We start from the raw sequence: 21817 nt of genomic DNA, 5'->3' as shown, positions 1-21817 counted from the left end.
TTCTTCTTCGCCTCTGTTCTCGCTTCTTCTCTCTTCCTCGTCCGAAAGATCGGTTTCTCTTCCCCGGCGAAGAAGAATGAAGGGTTGTCCGGACCCCTGATTTCGGCAATCAGATAACACGGCCATTACTGTGATTTTCCGACCTCTCGTCGCTCTTTTCATGCTGAAAGTATACGCTTCTGGATTCGTATCGATTCTTTTCTGCATTTTCATGCGGAAAGAAAAATCTAAATTTCATCTCAGTAACGTCCGATGATTGGCCAACACTTTGACACTGCGTGAGATGATAAAATACCAGTTAGTGAAATCGCATAAGCGAATTCGATTTGTCTGACCAGATTTTTATCCGGTGATTGAAATCGGCGGACATTTCGAGGATGCCTCTCACCTCTCGGGATAATCGTTACACATCTGCAACTGACAAATGTGTGTGTGTGTGTGTATGTGTACACATGCATGTGAAAAGATGCAGGCGAGATCCGAAAGGGTTCACAATGAATCTCGTATATTATTTCAATTCGCTTCGTTTTTATTCACGCGACCGAAAACGCGCAGGAATTGGCACTGCGGCAGCCAAAGAAGAGGTATAAAAATGGCCGTTCATTTGCAGTGAGGAGGTTCGTGATGTTCTCTCAGTCCGGAGGTTGGTTTCCCTCGACGCGGTTCGCATGCCCGCGTATCTATATAATGTCGCTTCTTATACATACATATATACGTATAATACGCGATGCGAAGAACACACGTCGGGAATTAATTTTTATTTATATTTTTTTATTTTTTTTTTGTTTTTTTTTTCCACCGGATGAAGCAAATTCATAACGACTTGCAAATTATTATTTCTTTTCCCTTTTCTTCTCTCATCGCCCCTTATTTTTATTTCACGTTTTTTTCCCCCCATTCTGCCTTCTTCCGCTCCCTTCGTTCCGTGGCTCTGGCATAACTGCTTGCAGTTGCAATTCCGTACGTTTGAATTGAAAAGTTTTAATTCCCCTCGGCACGCGGAGACCCGCCGGAACAAAGTGTAATTTGCAACCGTGAAAAAGTCTAGTGAATTAACGACACACGTACGATCTCGCGACGCCAAAGCCGCGTGCACGTTACCTCTTACACACAAATGTCCCATCTCATATACATACATATATATATATCGTATGCACGTACATGCATCTACACGCAGCTTGTACGCGTATATGAAACGATGCACGCTATGTACGTACTTAGAATTTTCGAACAAATGAACAAAGTTGTTTCATTTTTGTTGGCTGCACACGTTCCTCGTCGTCTTTTTTATTGTATCTAAAATTGCAGCGTTATGCCTCCTCTCGAATTTGACTATGGCCGAACCAGTGTTCCCGGTAATTAAGAAGGCAACATTATAAAGTAATTTGTATGACTTTAGATTTTAAGCCCGCGCTAGGTACAAATGTATATTAGATGCGAAACGTATGATTAGATTTAAATTCACGGACATGTATGTTCTTATAATTCAGTTTTAGAAGGACAAAATTCAAATAAGACGACAAAAAAGGCTTGAATTCAAAATACAGAGACGATCGTTCCAGCTCCTGCGACTCCCGTGCGCGCATGCGTGTGTGTCTGGATGCGTATACATCTCGTCGGATGCTGAGTTATGGCGGACCCCCTAACCTCAGTGGATAAGCAATAATTAAACCGAAGCAATCGTAAATTTTCAAATTAACGAACGTCATAAGCACGTCCTAGCAGCGTTCAACTTTTGCTGGATAGATAAACCTGACGCTTGATTTTTTTCTTTGATCTTGTTTCTTCCTCGCGTTGAGAAAAAAAAAATCTTTATTGCAACCTGTTTCGTATCAATACATTCGTCCAGCGGTCCATCGACACTTTTAGGCCACTGTAAAAAAGGATCAAAGTGGTGTAAAAGGTCAAGAGAATCAGAGACAGACGAACAGATACTAACATAATTATGACAAAATATATTTATGGGGGAAAAATACTCGAAACAAGTAGAAATAACCAAAAATCGTTAATGCTGACCCAATATAGTCGAATAAGAGGTAAGAGTTGGTTAAAAAGTTGAATATGATTCGAAACTAGTCGAGCATGCAATGGCCAAAGAACAACAGAAGAAAGACTCATGGTCTGAAAACATCTAGAGTGATCTAGAAACGGTGAAAAAATGGCAAAAATTAAAAATTACCAGCTGACAAATATAACCCAAAAAAGACCTAGGTAAGTATAAAATGGAGAATTTAACCACAAAAAAGATTATGAGAGTATATTTCAGAGTGTTTATAAGGAAGCTGCAAATTTTTCAGGTCGCCAAACAGACCGTAGATCTTCCTGGTGAACTTTGAGTTGTAAGTTACCAATATTCGCGACACGAGGTGGAAGAAAGCGCGATCGTCGCTCTCGGTGGTTAGATTACAGAGCTCGGTGTTGATCGTCAGCGCTAAGTACCTACACGATAGTCGTTAGCATTTGCCTGGTTTGTATTTCCGCGAGGTTGCTAAGGTAGGCGAGTAGGCCGCAGGTGTGTAGGTGGCACATCGGCCGAGCGAATGCAACTAGGCGCTGCTCAATGTTGCAGCTTTCAAGAATCCACGGTTTCGAGCAATAACTCGAGAACGCGCTGAAGTAAAAGCTGCCGAGAAGTTCGCCTGACCGTCTAGCCTCGCCTTTCCCTGCGTTTCAGGTCGACGGTAAATCTCGCCGCAGCTCGGAAATATCGCGCACGTATACTTCGTCCTGCACACATTCGCACGCGGCAAGATATTCGCGCGCTCTGCAAAATGCCAGTCGCGCGACTGATATCAGATACGCGTTATTCACTCGGACTCTCATCTCCTGTCTCCCTGGGGATCTCGTGAGTTTTGCAACCGAACCGCAGCAGCGTTCCGAACTCTCGAAGACGCGTTTGGAGCTGTTTCAGGTCTTGGACCGATTAAAAGAACGACAGGAATCGAGGAGGGAGAGCGAAATCCGATTAACGAGTAATTACGCAACGCATCAGGTTCCTTTGAAAAGAAATTTCAGAATCAAATTGCGAGGTGCGCGATCAAATCGATGAGAAAGCTACAACGCTGCAGTGAAGATTGTCTGTTAATAAACTTACGCAGGTTATGCAGGTTACAAGTTTTTTGTTTTTTTTCTTCCTTTTACTTTTGAACGAGGAATTAGAAAGTGCGAAAGTGATGGGCGTGGTAAATCATCAATGTCAACCTGAACGTCGCGTACGCGTATGAGGAGAAATAAAAATCATTGAAAGATAATTCTACCACACGATTAAAGGATAAGGATGGAGGAAATTAATTGTTACGTCGATCGATTGCAGGGAAATATTATGAACGTGCGAGGAAAATAAACGAACGGAAAGTGTGTCGATATCGCTAATGAACTACATTTGCAACTCGAGATTGAGTATACGGTATATGTATAACCACAAGGAGAAATTAACGAAAGACGAAATAATTGAACGTGATCGTTGCTGGTTTTAAGAGAAAGAAATCGACCCAATTATCTGCCCAAGTGAATTACGAGATGGCGAATCTGTTGGATACCAATTTATTTCGTTACCAATTCGAAAGAAGCGTATACGCCCAAAATTGAAATTAATAAAACGATGTTTTTTTTATCGCTTGTTCTGTGAATCACATTTTTCTACAAAAAATGGTAACAAAAAATGTACCAAATTTCGATAAGTATCGTTCAGCTATTCTTTAACCCACAAAACGGCAGAAAAGATACAACAAGCCTGTGCAGTTCAAGTCGTTGGCTTATGTAAAGAAGGAAAATAAAAACATGCCACAAAAAACATCAATGCTATACAAAACTTGTCGCGACCATCAATTCAGGCAATAAATTATCCCTGCATAATTTATTTCAGACCATTTTTTGTAACAGCGTTAAAGAACGTCTTAGCCTAAGTGACTGTGCATACTTATTACATAAAAATTGAGCATGACGTAAAACTCGAATAATTGCTGATTTCTATTTTTGGAATATGTTGGTTATAGGACTTTTATTGCAGACACGTGTAATTATACGTGTCTTTGTCGGGTATATTCCACGCATTTCGTTCTGTGATTGGATTTACACAACGTTCGATGAAATTTCGAGGAATTCAGTTTCTTTTATCAATCAGTCTGCATCGGCGAAAAATATTTGCTGGCAACTCGTCCCCGCAAGTCCTAATAAAAACGATATTTTCACAATTTCTAAAGCGTTGTACAAGTTAGTTAGATTTAACCCGTCAACAGTAGACTTTTTATCCGTCGCAAGATTCTCCGTCGACCGTCCGTAATGATCATGGAAGTAACCAAGGAGGAAAGAAAGCAATCTTATATACCGGACAGCAGGCGCGTAGAAAAAGCGTGATACACGCGTGCACACATCTATATTCCTTATACATCTGTGTATAAAATAGGAGATGAGAAAAAAAGTTGGATGGGGAGAAATAAGGAATAAGGAATAAGGGGGTAGGGTAAAAATCTAATGATACGCTTAATTAGAGAATATATATACGACGGACGGAGCATTAAACGCTTTAGGTAAAGCCGGGATCGCGTTATACCGCCTCGGCCATACTTATACTAACTGACATAAAGGTTATACGCTATAGCTGTTATAATTGGACGGTAGAAGCCCGCGAGGGCTTCGCGAATGGGATTTTGCACCGGGTGCCGCGAGTCGACGTCGCGGCATTTTGTTACATATGTTATGAAAGGTGTGAGAACCGACGAACCATCGAATTTTCTCCCTTTCCCCGCCTTTCTCTCTCTCTCTCTCTCTCTCTCCCTAACCCCGTTATTATCGACGTTTTTTCCCCCTCCTTTTTCCCCCTCGCCTCATCGCATCCCTCGAGACAGCTTTCCCGACTTCATGGAGTATGGAGATATCTCGCAGGATTTCACCGACTAGCTCTCGCATGAACTCGCCTACAGAGATCATCCCGGCGATCTTCCGGCCTGCCGCGGGAGGAAATCGCGGCTATCGTTGCACGTATCGGTTCCCGTGTTCCTGCGCCTGTGGGAGGCCTACTTGGCGCGCATCTTTACGGATATACTACGGAGACGTGTGGGTTTCACTAGGATTCGTACCTCTCGCTTCCTCTCCCGATATCCCCGCTCTTTCTCTCCTTCTATCCCGGTTGTTGCACATCAGGACGCTGGTGCAGCAACGACAGGTGGTCGGTCGAAGGCCTAGAGAGCGCCGAGGTCGTAAACTGTCCTCCAACGTCTGGGCGTCTCGGCGTCCGGCACATATATATATACGGCATAAAACGAGATGCTCCGGGTACATCTTAGCGGCTCAACCACCACCGTGTGCGGCATGATCGAGAATTGACGCGATTTGGAATTTATACGCGCGAAGATATCCGCCTACGGTCGTTACGGATCGTCGTTCCGACTTGGCGGGAAATTTGAAACGATCGACTCGCGAACCGCGATATCTCAAATCGAAACGTGCAGGACTTGGAAATTTTTGAGTGTATAATATAGTGCAATTCCTAAATAACATAATTCTTAAGAACAAATTGTCGTTTCGTTAAATATCGCAAAGCATCGAAGAGGACGCGTAAAATGGAACCTCGATCAACGAAGAATGCTCGAATGAACAACAAAAATTTACGTAAAATGAAAAGTTCAATCTATTCGGATGCCAACAAACTTAAAAACCAAAATTAAATTAAGGGTAAAAATTTCATTCGATTCTGTTTACTTTTATTGCAATATGTAATATGGATCGATTTGCCTTGTTACGACTGATCACAAGTTGACCAAACAGAACTGATCCTCCGTATAATCTCCTTTTCAAAAACTTATAAATTACCGCTCGTAGTCAGTTTGGGAATCGTTTCGTGAGACTTTATTCTTTTTTAAAAATTTCTAAATCCCTCAGCCAGACGTACTTCGGTTTCACATAAATGAAAATCCTCCATTTCCATCAGTCTGCCTTCCCTTGATCCGGACCGGTCGTCTCGTAATAATTGTTTGCAAAAACGACGAAAAGAATAGGTAAGAGAGAAAAAACAAGTCTATAACCAGTTGAAACGAAACGTCCGATGCAAGGACGCCGTTATAAGGAAATCGCGCAAGGTGCAGTCGGCGACCCGTCGAGATGGCTGACCGGGGTTAAGGTTGCGTAATCTGGTTCCGGTGACGTGTGACCGCGGCATACCACGAAGCCTTGGTTGTATTCGGTGTTATACCACATGTGAACACGACATACCAGAAGAACCGGGACGCGCGCGAACAGCAGGTGGTAGGGTCAAAAGCATTCCCAAGAATCGGTTTAGCGTATCCGCCGTCATAACAGTCGGGATCTCGTATCCGCCGCAGCTCGCGTCCCTCGTTTCCTGAGGGAACCAGGGTCCAGCCCTGCATCTTGTTCGCCTATTTTGCGATCCAGATCGCGGCAGCTGCTCCCAGGGTCACCTCGGATAATTCGATGCTCAATAAAAGGCGACGAGGAGCTGAGCTACGCGTCGGCTAATGAGGATCAACACATGTCGCATTACCGGCCCGCTGCTCCAGCAGCAGCCAAGAGAAAGCTCCACCTGCCACTGTACTTTTATTACCGAACCGCCAACTGTCGCTTTCGAGGTAGTTCAATACCGGAGATTCTTCGCATCCCTTCGCTCATATTCCGAGAGAAAAGGTCCGACGCATCTTGGAGGATACCGCGACGATCCGAATCTGCATCGGATTAATTACACATGTGCAGACTGTGAGAACCATTCGCGACGACGCTGCGTCGACGCAGCGTGCAGCTTTGAACTGACAGCGAAGAACGGCGTCGCGGGTGACGAGAGCAATTAGGGAAATGCGGAAGAATCTGCAGTTCTAGTCACGATAGCGCAAATACGTATTGCACGGATATGTGCATATCATCGGGCACGCATGCAACGATAATCCCCCGGCATATAATGCCTGTGCAAGAGTCGCGCGTGTGTGCAGTCCGCGTATACAATATACGCGATAAATCGTACGTGTATGCACTTGCAGTACGTAGCCAGCTAGCTGGCTGGAGCATGGACGTTGATGCGTTTGCAATTTCTTGTCCCGTCGTTGGTTAAAACAGATGCCGCGTTCGATATCCGAGTTTGAACTATTAACAGGCTTGCAGCGGGGTAGGTTGGTTGGTTGGTTGGTTACAGAGCTGATGGTAGTTATTATAACGATCTATACTCAGGATGAATTCCTCCAAGGCGGTATAAAGATTTTTTACGGGTAACGTCTTATATGCTGCTCTCGAGCTTGCTCGAGATTAATTGCGCCCAGCCAGGATTGCGAGGACTTCGTGAGCAGACTCTGCAGCTTGTTCTCGCTTAATACAGGAAGGTTACGTTCTATCTCATGCATCACCATGATTTGACGGTCTAATCATCATTCTATGTCGCTTTACGCGGCGTTGCATATTTTTTTTAATACCTAAACGAAATCTTTTGCCACTGTTGAAATAAATTTGTTAGGGACGAATGGGGAAAGGGTTAAAAAACATTAGAATTTTGTCAAGAACAGCAGAGTCTAATAATTTCGAACCTCTGTTTCTCAAATTTTTCAATACCTTGGCTTGTGTTATTCGAATTTCCTCAGACTCGTTTCAATCACACAGTAGAAGGATATTGTTACGTTCGTTACTACTGATCCCAGTAACATTGCTGTAGGTTAATATTAACTGTTTTTCTTTCTCATTCGTTCTCAAAAGGTTGTTGCAGAAAATTTCCATTCAATCCGAACAATACGCGAATAATGCCGATAGATCAATTGAAAATATCGAGTTCAGAGCTACCAACAAGTATCAACGAATTGTTAGAAGATGCCTCAGTTTTAAGTCTCGCCGCCTATCTTGGTGTAAAACTGGTGAATCTTTGTTCGGAGGATCGCATCCTAGCCCCAGAAGAGGATGGAATCGGGGCGCAACGAGCCTTATAAACTCATTCCGTAACGAGCCTACCGCTAAATACGCCCCGGTAGGCCGGGTTCTCGATCCGAAGGAATATCAGCGTAGCCCGAGGGTGCAGGCCGGGGCGATAGCGTATCTGAACACCGACGTGTAGGATATCGAGTACCGGCTCGGTGTGGGTGAAGGCGGTTGTTAATGCAGGAGTTATGAAAGCGTGGGTCGCGGAGAGGAGAGTCAAGAGTTTTCTCCCCGCTTCGTCCACCTCGATCTTCCTCTCTAGCCCTCTTTCGACGTCTCGCTCTCCTCGCTCGACTCACCACGTGTGCACGTGTGTACAAATCCTGCGGGAGTAGCGGAGAACCCGGCACATACCGCTCGTGCAGCGGATAGTTCCGCATATCCAGCTTTAATACGCAATATACAACAGAAGGTGATACGGTCCTCGCACGTGAGATTCGCTCACTTCTTGGCCGGCTGTAACGCAAAGGTATACCACAGGGTTCACCTCGAGAAATGTGAGTCCTGCGGGCGCGCTTAATTTTTTTTTTTTTTATAGAAATTTCGGGGAGGATTTCACCGAGGAAAACCGTTTTGGAAAAGGTATTGCACTGTAGATTTGAAGGGTATGAATTGTATGGATTAGAGAAAAACCCCCGTTAATGTTGACCACTTGGTTACGAACGATCAGGGCAGGTGGTGAAATAAAAAATGAAGGATGATGATAGCTATCCACGTTTGGCGAGAAGTATAAACCCCTATTCCGTGTCCGCAACTTGCGGAATACAACCGTATAATAACAACTACGAATATGCAGTTACTGCGGGAACCGGGATGAAGTGATCCTCTGGTGCGGGTATATAAGGAATTATACGAAGGTATATTGTACGAGCGCATGGCATGTACGATGTAAAGGATTTCGAATGAAATGCGCACGCGGTTGCTCGGCGAGGCTGGACAGCGCAGAAATATGAGGAGGTTGTTGGTTCCCGGTGTAGATGAACGAGTGATAAGGGCGATAGTGGGATGCCGGTAATCCTCCTTGCCGGAGTTATACTCGGGTACTTAGGACTCCGCCCGTGCCATCATCCGGCTAATCTGCGTTTCTTGGGGGTCTTTAAGGCGGCTATCGGCCGCGGACTGCGGGTGAAGATTCTCATCTGCACCGAGGCGAGAGAGGAGGGAAGGGGAAAGTATCGGACTAATGACTCTGGGCCCATAAATCGGGATCGGTACGCGCCTGCGAATACTTGCGATATTCGCGGGGGAGAATCGGTGCTCGGATGTGAGAATCTTCCGTTGGCCAAGCCAGCGTTGGAAGATCACTCGAGATCGCGTAGTTCTGTAACACTAACCTCGTTTCACGTCGAAGCGTGACGTCTGGGGAAAAAATTGCATCGTGACGATCTTCGCCGGGTGAACTTACGACCGTCGAGATACCGTGATGCTTCGATATATTCCTTGCGCAGGCATCACAAGCCGACGCCGATCGGTTAATGAAAATGATTGGGTCCTATGAGAATTCGGTCTCGATCACGTAATACAGAGATTCACGTATGAGTGAGAATATTCGCAGCTTGCCGGCATTCCCGGATTCTGTTCGGAAATTTCAAATCTTCTCTCGTGAAAGAAAGCTCAGTCGGAACAATGTTTAATAATCGTTTCAAGGGCACTTGTCGAAGAAAGGAAAACTGAGTATAGAATTCTTCAAGTTTCTTGGTCGAAGATTGAATATCATCGAGTTTGAGTTTTTTCAAACTTGTTTCTGAAGTTATGAGAATAAAACCGTATATGCTTAAAAGATAAGAACAGCGACAACTATGAAAGAAAATACGTAACATATCTGCATATTTCGTTCTACTTGGCTGGCCGACAGTGAAAGCATGACGTGGAAAATGTTTTCGATATGAATTTACCCCCGCGCAGGAAACGTTGGGTTGCATCGCGGCCCGCCCACTGTCAACGCCGCATAAATTTATTCGCCATTCAAATAGGAATAGCCATTGTTTCGATCGAGCATAAGTGACAAGAGAAGCGGGGTGTGAAACCTGGACATTCTACATATACATATTGGCGGAGCGTTGAAGCGAAGTGGTATAAGGTGATTATCCGATTCCCGCGTACCTAGCTTATGCAGGCATATATGGCTGTGAGGAATGTCCTTTCCGGTGTACCGGGGAATTAGCGTTAATTCCATTATAATCGACGCGTAGTCTGAGGATTTTTTTCCGGGGCCGCCTTTCCATTTGTAGGTGGGTACGCGGCATACGTATAGGTACTCCAACGCAATGGTTACGAAACTTGAACGTGTTCCCCGGACGTCATTCTTTGATATAGGTTTCCCCGGGTGTTCCGAGCCTCCATAAGGCGCACCACGTGAGCTCAATAGGTCATTCATGTCAGCGCCGTAACGCCTTAAGGGTGGTTCACACGTTCCAGGCATGCCTGGATATGCCGGTAATATACCATGGTCAGTTTATCCCCGGATTCACCCAGGGAAACCGGCCCGGTGAAAAAAGACACTCGAGAGAAGAAAAATAGCCCAGGATACACATCCTCCCTCTCTCCTCTCCTGTTTCCCTCGGCTATTCCTTCCTGAGAGGATTAAAAAAAAATCTTGAAAGAAAAAAACAGCGCGTTATCTCGCCACGCATCTCTCGACAGTAAATACGCGCACTAATCCTTCGAATCACTACACTGCACCCAGTTGTTCTACAAAAAAAAAAAAAAAAATCCCTACGATAATAATATGAACAATTTTCCGAGCATGATAATTATCTGTGCGGAATAAATAGGTATAGACGAACAATTTCACGCATAATAATATTAAGGCGATAATTTCTCCAACTCAGGTGAAACGACGAAACTTAGTAAATCGTTCGCGAGTCTTGTACCCACGCGAATCGGTTCCGGAAGGCTTCACGTTTTTCCTGAGGACACGCGACCCACACTGGCAGCGGTATCGAATACGTGTGAATGTAAATGCTGATACCTGCTTATAATCCAAGGCGGAAAATGATGCACATGCATGTGTTACAAATTGCTCGTGATATCTGGTAGTCGCGAGTAAGTAAGGCCGCTTTCTCCGCTCGGCACCAACATAATCGCACCCTCGATTACCTTACGACGTTAGCCGAGGCATATATATATACGCAACGTGTGCATCGTTGCATCGGCGTAGATAGAGAAGCAGCAAGAGCAAGAGCGCGATGCACACTCGTCGAAAGTTGTTTCACCGGGATATACTTGCGTGGGATTTGACTCTCCGCGTTCTCCCGTCCGCGTGGTATACCTACGAGGGATAGATCAGTCGGTCCTCGAGGTGTGCGAGGCCATGCCCATCGTCGAATTCCTTTACCCGATAATTTCACCTGATCAACATAATCGCCGGCTCCTCCTGAATATCAGAGGAGAAAAATTTTCTATCTCTAAACGTTAAACTTTTCCGCAAGCTTCGCGGCGAGAGAACGCGAACGGCGAAATCGCTGGGCTCGAGAGTGCAGAACGCACTTCCGCCTCTCTCTCTCTCTCTCTCTACCTCTCTCTTTCTCTCTCTCTTCTCTCGGCAATATGCCGGTAGTGAGACACCGGCGACCTCTGGCCAGTAATGAGGAGCTAGAGAGGATCGGTCCGCGGGTAATTTTACATCAACATACGGTTAATTGAAAGAAATTTGCCCATGCGGTGCGTCAGAACCTGCACCGCCGCAGTTGTAATCATACCCGGTGGCGTTTTGCTAGTTAAAGACATATGCGGGATTGCTTCGGTGTTTTTTCGTCGCTCATAATTCTCGTATGTATTCCGCACCGCGTCAACGACCTAGGATGTGTACTATATGAGTTTATCTAGCGCTGAACGGAAAAAAATGTAATTTAGATTTTACATCTGTTGTGGTGAATGCGTGGAGAGCAGTTTTTTGGAGTCAAATCTACATCAATTGCGGTATATCTATCTAAGCATGTTGGAACTAGCTATTTTTTTTATTTTTTTTTATTATTACTTTTATTACGGGATTGGTAACTCTCGCCACAATTACTGTAGATTTAACGCCAGAAGGTGTTGTCCATACATTGACCACATGAGATGTAAGATCTAAAATATTTTTTGAAATTAACAGAAATGGGTTCCGCATATTTCTCGCAACTTTTCTACGCGCCGCGCAAAACGAACCAACCTGCAACGAGTTCGCAGGGTAATCGTCAAATGAATAATTCGGGGGTCTGATTCTTCTCACAGTGCAGCATGGAACAGGAAGTAAATAATCCTAGGAAGAAGAAGATAAGAGGTGAAACCGGCATGTGCTGAACAATTAAACCGCAGCACAGATACCTGTGCAATAGCTGTCTCGGCTACAGAAGCTAAGTCGTGTATTATAAGCGCCGGAGACTGTTTTGCCGATGATAATTTATGAAACACAATATATACGACTAGCCGCTCTTTTCTTTCTCACTCTCTTAGTTACTCTCGCTCGGTGCAGTGCGCATAGCGATGCCAGAGTAATTATATGGAAGATTAACTCGGAGGTTTGTTCACCCGAGTTTTTAAACTCCCCCCTTCACAACTCGCGTGCGATTCCTCTATAACCATAACATATCCCCTGAAATCGTTCCTGCACAAATGGACAACGCACGGAGAGACTTTCCTCGCGGAAGCATATAAACGTTAATATCGCAGCCTCGTGTAGCATAAGCATTCGAAATTCATGTCGATGATCGTCTAGCCTTGCGCAAAAAAGCAAAGGAGGAACACAGAGGCTACGGAAGGTAATAAACGGTCCGTTTCTTTTGCCCGGGAATACTCGAAACTTTGCATCCTTTCGACGACAAGTCCTCCGCGTCTTCTACGACGAGTCTGACGTTACACCAGATGTCAGATGGTGGTTAACTATTGCCCACCACTTTGTACTGCCCTCTGGGTTATACACACGTAAGTCCCGGCGAAGGAGGCGACATTAATGTTCCTCTTAACTGCCTCCGCCTCCCGCACCCCTTAAGGATCCGACGCTGCCACGTCGCCTGGGTTCGTTCCTCGAAGCTTCGGACGCGTTAAGAAACTAGATTAAACGAAACCGAGGACAGTGGCGATTCCGTTTATCGATCTATCTTGACGAGAATTTTTAAAAATCGAGGAAGAATAATCCGTGAAGGACGTTTGGAATGCGGCTAGGATTTGGCCCGCGTGCGTTTTCTTTCCTCCGGTGTTCCAGGATCGAGAGAATTGGACCGCGAGATTTGCACGAGGTGGAAAAAAAATCGACTCGTTTATTCACTGACTCAGACTGACGGTGCCACGCTGCAGTAATGCGTATACGAATGTTCGCGTGGACGCGGAGTGCGTGCGTGCGAATGTGAGTGTGAGGTAAGGAGAAAGAGAGACAGATGTAGAAAGATCCCTGAACTAATGGGTTCCTCGCTAATTACAGTCAAACGGCAAATAGTTTCATATTAGTCAGAGGATAATGAAAACAACGGTCGGGTTTGCCGGTTGGTCGGCGGGTCGCCTAGCCGCGAATCACGAACTGCTAATTAATATTTGGCGCATCGTTCTTGAGTGTATATACAAGCGGGTCCTAAACCAGTTTCGTGGGGCGCGTCCAAGGCGGGTACATACATACCTACGTGTGTGTATACACGCAACGCCCGGTCAATTTCACTCGGTTCTCCCGGGCGGAGATAGAGAGGAAGAAAGAGAGAGAGAGGTAAGGAGAGGGAGGGGAAGACGAAAAATCTGTAATTATAATAATTATAGCCGACTTGACAACAATTATAAATCAACATTGAACTAGGTACTGAAACACACCAATAAAATATGACATCGGGCTAACAATTAACATCCAAACTTGCCGGCCTGGCAGCCAGCTCTCGGGCACCAAACGATACGGTGATCATCCTCCCATGTATAAAACCCAATGCACTCGCAAGACCGCAGCTTCCACTTTCGTATTTCCTGAGGGTATCCGGCGCTCCGTCGGGTATCAATGCGCGGATGACAATCCCGGCTGAATAAACTGACCAAACCGCGATCCCTTCCTTCGTGAATGATAGCCCGAACCCAACCGACGTCGGACGATACCAGACGTAACTCTCAAGCCTACATCATCCGCGTGATGTACCTCAACGTTTTACAAGGAATAAACTTGGCGAGAGCTCCGCGTGAATTATCGCCGCACATTCTTCCTCGCAACCTGCACGCGGGTATTCACTCAACGGTGTAAAAAAACGAGCCTCGAGATATCCATCCGCAGGTTAACAATTATTTTTTGCACCGCTTTATCCGTACCCGTAATGTGCGGATACCGAATGAAAATCACGTGTAGCATCTCGGTATCGCCGATCCAATTTACCATACCATTGTGATCCCCCCTGTCTCCTGAATCGATTGTTTCGGGTATCGCGTGGTCCATTGTTCGCCAGCATTGACGTCGCGCGTGACGGTGGAATATAATAAATATCTCCTCGCGACGAGATTCTTTCGGACGAAAATTCGGGACCGCGACCACCGCGAGAAGGCGGAGAAAAATCGTCGCAAAAACTGACGACCCTGTGAGTATAACGTTGTGTTCACCCTTACCTTAATGAAGCAGCGTCCGGTTGGAAAGTCCTCGGATACGTTGACGTTGTACAACGGTGTTTCAAAGATGGGCTCGTTGTCGTTGAGGTCGTGAACGGTGACCTGAACTGTGGCACTACTGCTGAGCGGAGGGCGACCGGAATCCGTCGCAACGACGATAAGCTTGGGGGCGGGATCAGCCTCGCAATCGATGTGGGTCACGGTTGTGATAAGACCGGTGTACTCGTCGATGGCAAACCACGTGGTGTTGCGGATCGAGTATCTTATGGCCGAGTTCGGTCCCTCGTCAAGGTCGGTGGCGGACACCTGAACGACGGAATCGCCGGGCTCGGATGCCTCGAGGAGATGGGCCTCGTAGCGATCCTTGTCGAACCTGGGCGCGTTGTCGTTGACGTCGGTGACGACGAGTCTGAAGGTCCTGGCGGCTCGTAGCGGCGGCGTTCCAGCGTCCGTCGCTTCGACGGAGAGATCGTATACCGCCTGCTCCTCTCGATCGAGGGGCTTCTCGACCACCACGAGATAGATGATGTTGTCCCTGGTTGCGAGCTCGAAGTGTCCGTCGCCGCCGAAGAGGCTTACCGAGGCGTTCGAGTACTCGGTCCTGGAGTCGGGATCGCTTACGGATATCCTCGCGACGAACACACCGGGCTGAGCGCTCTCCGATATCTTTGGGGTGGCGTCGTCGGAGAGAAATATCACGGTTATGGCCGGCTGGTTGTCGTTGACGTCGGTCACCCTGACGGAGAGGAAGGCGCTTGCTTCGAGCGGTTGCGCGCCCCTGTCCCTGGCGACTATGACGAGCTCGTGTCTGTCCTTGGACTCGAAGTCCAGAGGCTTGTTCACGAAAACCATACCCGTCTCGGAGTCTATCCTGAACATCTCCTCCCTGTCGGACTGACGTCTGTTTATCGAGTACTCTATCCTCCCGTTATCGCCGGCGTCCAAGTCCTGCGCGTTCACCGCGAGAACCGCCGTTCCGACGGTCGCGTTCTCCGGCACGCTGGCCGAGTACCGGGTCTGATTGAATATCGGAGGGTTGTCGTTTACGTCCTGAATCGTGACGTTCACCCTGAGACGCGATCGCAGCGGCGGTGCTCCGCCGTCAAGCGCCTCGATCGCCAGATCGTAGTTCGACCGGGCCTCGCGGTCCAAGGATCCGGAATTCTGCAGATCCAGGTAGAGGACGCCGTCCCTGCCGCGGTGAGCCGCGAGCCTGAAGACCTCGCCGACGTTCCCGGAGACGATCTCGTAACGCTGAGTCGTGTACTGGCCCAAGTCCGGGTCCTTGGCCGGCGGCAGAGCGCGCTTCGCGTCCCGAGGCGAGTTCTCCGGGAATTCCACGTCGACCGAATCCACCGGGAAGACCGGCGCGTTGTCGTTCTCGTCGAGGACCTTGACCACCACCCTGACGTTCTCCCCGTTCGGCGGCAGCGCGACCAGGTTGTACGACGCCCTGGTCTCTCGGTCCAGCGGTACCCTCGTCCTTATCTCCCCCGTCGCCTGGTCCACGACCAGATCGGCCTCGACCGCCGATCCCAGAACCGGGACGATCAGGTACGGCGGACTCTCCGCGTCTATCATACCCACTCGGGTTCCCGCTGGAGCATTTTCCGACACCTCAAGGTGCCGCACGAGCTCGGCTCGAGGTCCCGGGACGAAGGACGTACCCAGGACCAGCAGAAGGACCACCTGGGCTGGCTGCATCCTGGTGCCTCGTACCTCGAGGATCACCTGCGAGATGGTTCCATTTTACCTCTCGTGCTGCAGGTTTCTCACTTTTATTGCGGGATTCTCGATCCTCCAAAATTCTTCGAGGAACTTACCCCCTTCGCACTTTGATCACTTTACTCAGCCGTCCCTTACCGAGTGCTATATCCTTGATAAAATAATATCCTGTCGGTGAGATGGATGGAGAGATATTTTTTAACACCACAAAACACTTTTAATCACGAAGGTTATATATACACATATATATACATGCATATATTATACACACATATGCCGTGCGGTCGGCAATAGTACATGTTATTTTCACTATATACATACATGTGTGTATTTACAAATACGAACTTCACTGTCACAGTATGATATTACGATCCGGACGAATAATATCTCTTCCATAAATTACAACAACGGTTGCTTTTCACCCGAATAAGACACTTGAAAAAAGGTCGCACTCGTCAGTCGTCGAAAAAAATTTCGTACGTCCTGCAGTGTGTAAAATCCAACAAACATCTCGTCATGGCGAATGAAAACGCGCGAAAAACACCGGTACCGTCATAACGTAATCCCAATCGCCCTAATTCGGACCAGATTGTGAGCTGGATAAAACTTCCCTCTACTTTCAATCTTGATACTGTCGCAGCGAAGCGAACGTGGAGAATAAAATCTGTTTCGTACAATATTGCGAATCAGTCCGAAGTAAACGCGGCGGTTAATTATCCCGTGAATAAAATTTCGCACGTGACCGCGGGTGGAATTATCGGACCGGGACTCGTCGGAGTCTGATTAGATCGAGGCAAGTGCGCCGGTATGATCCTGAAATATTTTTCTGTCGTCCCTACGTATCTCGGTCGAGTCCTGCAGCCTGGGCAGGCCTGAAGCGGCCAGACTCGAGTATCACGTATATACATACACAGAGTATCGTGCCGCTCTTCTCAGCGGGCCCCGATCGGCTCTCCGAGCAAGATCCCGAGTCGGTCCAGCGGCCGGCGTACTGGCAAACGGGGACTAAAACGAGGGTAAAGAGGAGGCGAAAAAACCCGGGTCACGCACGCACAAAACACTCTACGGTCTACACTGCGGCCTCGGTTACAGTACGAAGTATCGTACGTACAGAGCGATCGGACCGTAACTCGCACGCGGCAGTTTGCTTTTCGATAGGAGCGGCGTGTCGTTATCGGTATCGGCCGCGCACTCCAGCCGAGGATTCGGACAGCGGGCCCCGTTATCACGACCGGATAAACGCTTGCGGGGGGCCTTAACCGACGCTGAGGAATCCCGTGGTAACGTGGTGCTTGAGCCGCGGATTCGCGTGACTACGACCGTCTGCTCCACGCGGCTTCGAAGTTAGGCATGTACTGACATGGCGGCACCTGCGATCCGGCACCCTTCCCCTGGCACCAGCTCTCCAACTCCTGCCAGAGGGACCCACTACCTGGCGGCCATCTTGGAGAGGGGGTCCGATCAGGCCCAAGCTTCGGGGCCCCGGCATTCAACTCACCGCGTCGCGCCGAGAACTCGTACCTGCTTGCCCGCTTGCCTGTTCGCCTCGTGATGCCCCAGCCTCCAGCTTGCCTACGTGCACGGGCCCAGTTTCGCGGCTACCTACCGGCCTGTGAAGAGCCCCCTTTTACCGGCCCCGACGAGTATGTTTTCCTCCGTCGGATCAACGCTCAAACTTTGCCCAGTCTTTCCACCGGCATTGTTCTGGTATGCAGGCCTGATACGTGCCACGAGTACCGGCCTGCATGGTAAATGGTCTCGTTTGTACATCCGTCAATGTTGCCAATTGTTTTCGTTACTTTTTTTTGTTTTTTAGCTAATTGTTTAAAAAAATAAAATACATTCCGCAAAAGTTTTCCCATATCCATTCACACGCGGATACCGTATCGTCTTCATTCTACGTTTACCTGTCTATAGGTATAATGATTCAGAGTCATGATATATTGCATTCGCGCCATCGATCGGAGTGCAGCGGCTATTTAAACGATTCGTCGGGGACGAGGCGGATATGCTCGTAGGTACACAGCCTGCCTTTAAATAACCAATACAATATTAACCAGCTGCACTTCCAACTGACGCGAGACTAACGAGTTGTAAATCTTTACCCTTGCCAAAGAAAATGAAACTCCTACGTGATGCGTAATACGGCAACGGAGAACGATATTGCGTGCGTGTACATGAGGTGACTTGCATGCTTGCATACATGATCTCTTCAAAGATATGTACCATATCTGCGCGGGTTATTGGCATTTAATCACTCTCTGCGAATACTATCCGTTATGATCTTCGTATCTATTTAAATATTATACGTACACGTGTACACGAAAAAAATCAACGATGCTTAAAAATTGTGGAAATTTCGATACGCGAACTTGACACTCGTTTGCTTTACAATCGAAGTGTTCCGGACAATCTTGCCACTGACGTTGAGACGGTTTTAGCACGCCTTCGCTTCATTCGACGATTCTATTTAAACAGTATTATGGGAATTTCACATACCAAAGCCGACTATTAATACGAACAACTATAATCTTTTCAACAACGTAGGTACGTAACGTCAGTCAGACAGTCGTCCTGAATATCAGCCGGAGTGTTGTTTTTTTTTTTTTTTTTCTTTTCTTTTCTTTTCTTTTTTTCCTCTTTTAATTTTCGTTCAAGTATAGTAATTTCGAGTGAAGACCTTTCTCCACAGTTCTGGAGGAATCCACTTATCCGTGAGTACAACCTGCAGCGTGTACTCCACACCTACGACCTGGGATACCGGCGCGTCTCTGTAAGTCGACACTCGAGAGACTGCAGCATGCATCGGTTACTTAAACACGTTCACACGAATACACACGTGGGCCGAGATTACTCCAGCTAGCAATTGTTATTAATTGCTTACTCCGTTAACATACCAGATGCAAATCTTCACTCCCGTAACGTATTTGCCTGTGTTGGTGCGGCGCTGTATCGTTCGTGTGAATCGTCCGTGTGCATGTGCGTAGATATTACATAGGTATATACGCGCATGATACGCTGTACGATCTCTCTTTGATACCGCAGCTATAGAGTCGCCGTGCGGAGCCCTGTTACAGTGGTTTCATATCAAACTGCATCATTCGCAAGTGCGGCGGAACATGTGTGCATGCACTGTTATCTTCTTGTAAGCTTGCAGCGATTGTTTGACGCAAAGAGCTAAACGTGCACGCTACATGGTGGATTTCTGTGTGTAGGTATATTGCATTTCACGCGATTGATCAGCGATTAACGACGAACTGACCTGGACCTGCACCGATCAGATATTCGAGCTTTCGACCTTATGGAATCTTCCTGTCGCTGCAGCGGATGCAAAGCGTAGTAGTACGCGATTAATTGATATGTAAAAAGGTTAAGCATTTTGATTATCCAAAGATATCTACATAAGAATCTGTATTATAGAGGTTTAAAGGGCTGATTAAAATAATTATGCAGATCACTCAACACTGAATTGAGTTCATTCAAAACTCCTGTCATTTCAATCGCAATTCAACCTTGTTGTACAAAGGACACAGAAACCGAGATGATAATACAATGTAATTCCCGGAGTATAAAAAAGACGCGAAGAACGTGGAAACGGGGAGAAAGCTTTTATAAAAAGCCATGGAAATTTGTCGGAAAGTCATCGCCTTTTTCCTTGATGCCGTAGTCGTCTCTTCCATACACGCGTAACCTTTGAAACGCGGAGTTAAGGGCCGGGAAGGGAGACCAAGGGAGGTATGTATACCTGGCTCAGAGAGTGGGCAGATAGACCTGCCGCCGGTCCCACTGACAATGCCTACAATGGGGCATTATTTGTGTTTGTATAGGGCACACTAGGTTGCAGGTTACGGGCTGTGAACTGAAAGTGCATTTTGCAGGTGCGAACCGCTTAAACACCGAGGCCACAGCCTATAGGGTATCAATTTTACGATCCTTTGGGTATGACGAAAAAAATAAATAAATAAATAAACAAGACTGTGAACGAAAGTAGCAATAAAAATTGCAATCAACGAAAAGAGATACATATTTTTTTCTCACTTTTCGTTACGGTAACGGTCCGAACGCGTAGGTTTCATTATCACAATTTTCTTCACTTCTGCGTAACGCGGGTTTCGTTTAATTGACACTGTTGCAACGGAGGATCGTAAAAATTCAATTTCTGCAGGTGATAAAAGCGAGTAGCAATGTTAAACTATAACCGCCGCGGCTTCATGCATTACAGATGAATTTCTGAATATGATGACTACCGTGCGAAAGAGTCTGTGTTTCACTTCACCCACATCGTACGTGGGTTATAAGCTCGATCTAATATATCGGTTCGGAAATTAACGATATAGCTGTAACAACCGTACCACGAGAAACTCGTTCGAAATGAAATTCTTTCATTGATTGTCAGACCGCAGTGACGTTAATGAGTTATCGCACATAGGTACTCGAAAGAACTTTGCACCCTGATATCCAATTAACCAAACAATCATGAACCAACTGAAAACAGCGTGCAAGAGATCGAACGAATCTTCGATTTATGTCCGACGTTGGCACGGTTTGTTAGTTTTCTTTCTTTCGCTGAGGAGGAGTGCGAGGGGTGGATGGCCGGCAAGAGATGCAGTTACCCGCCAGTGCGAAGTGCATCGCATACAAGAGGATGCGCGGCAAGTTGGTACTGAAACTGGGGCTCTAATGACGGTTGTAGCTAGAGTACCTATCGTTGAGCGCCGGATCAATTTGACTACAGAAACGAGCTTTTTACCAGCGAAAGACCGGTTAGACCGAGAGCTGTAACTAACGTCGACGGCAATGGGTATCAGTTTCTTCATAGCCGTGAACGAGGAGGTGCCTGCGTACTTTATGTGTGAGCGAATGCACGTCGGTCCGGTGCAAGGGGATTTCATTTCACCGTGCAATTTCTTTCCGCACCCAGACCGTGAACTATGACTCGGTTTGTACGCGTTATATCTCCCGGAAAACGCCTCCTATCCTCGAACTGCCCGCTGAGCAGGGTCGAGCTCATTCAGGCTCCTTACTTCTTCTTCCGCGAGCTGTCAATACGTAATTGTCCATTCTGCCCACGTCCGTCCGTCGCGCGCGACTTGCAGAAAAGTTCTAACCACTGCGTGGCGGTAAACTCACCGCACGTATTGTTGAATATATGACGTAGGCAACCTCTTACCGCACTAATCACCCCGCGTAGACGACGGCGCTAATTCTTCGCCTTCGATGATTTTCCATGGGTCTTTATCATCGTCTTAATAGACGCCTGAATGGCGATTCATCACTCCTGGAGTGACGGGCATTATTATATGCAGAATATTATTGCGAAAAAAGGCACAATGGATGATTTGTAACGAACGGAGAAAAGCGGCATTGCCTCTCATTGACGGAAACGTATGGAAGGAAGATCGTAAAGCGAAATCGTGCTTTGGAACAGTAATAAATGGCGCAACGTTATTGCGTTCAACTGATGAAGTTTTATAGCATAGCGTTCGAAAATTAGATAATCTATGCACTTGTTAGTGACGCGACGAGATATTGGCAAGAGGTTGACAATAGGATGAGGTACCATGGCATCAGACGAGCTTACCCTGTCAGGCAATAAGTCTTCAAACCTCAAGCTTTTTATTTGAAATATTGGCATTCC

At 46.9% G+C, this 21817-nt stretch overlaps 1 protein-coding gene across 1 annotated transcript in view; it reads right to left on the bottom strand.

The window, feature by feature from the left end:
- The window catches only part of LOC124179222 (protein dachsous), a 236201-nt gene extending 218637 nt beyond the window's left edge, over window positions 1–17564 (bottom strand). The window contains exon 1 of the mRNA XM_046563425.1: window positions 14455–17564. Within this exon, the coding sequence (XP_046419381.1) occupies window positions 14455–16158 (1704 nt within the window). The 5' untranslated portion in view covers window positions 16159–17564. The remainder of the gene's footprint in view (window positions 1–14454) is intronic.
- Between the last annotated feature and the right edge of the window lie 4253 nt (window positions 17565–21817).

This window comes from Neodiprion fabricii, chromosome 3 (assembly GCF_021155785.1).
Source record: "Neodiprion fabricii isolate iyNeoFabr1 chromosome 3, iyNeoFabr1.1, whole genome shotgun sequence".
NCBI lineage: Eukaryota > Metazoa > Arthropoda > Insecta > Hymenoptera > Diprionidae > Neodiprion > Neodiprion fabricii.
Note: the sequence above shows the minus strand (reverse complement) of the source record. Positions and strands in the feature narration are given on the sequence as shown.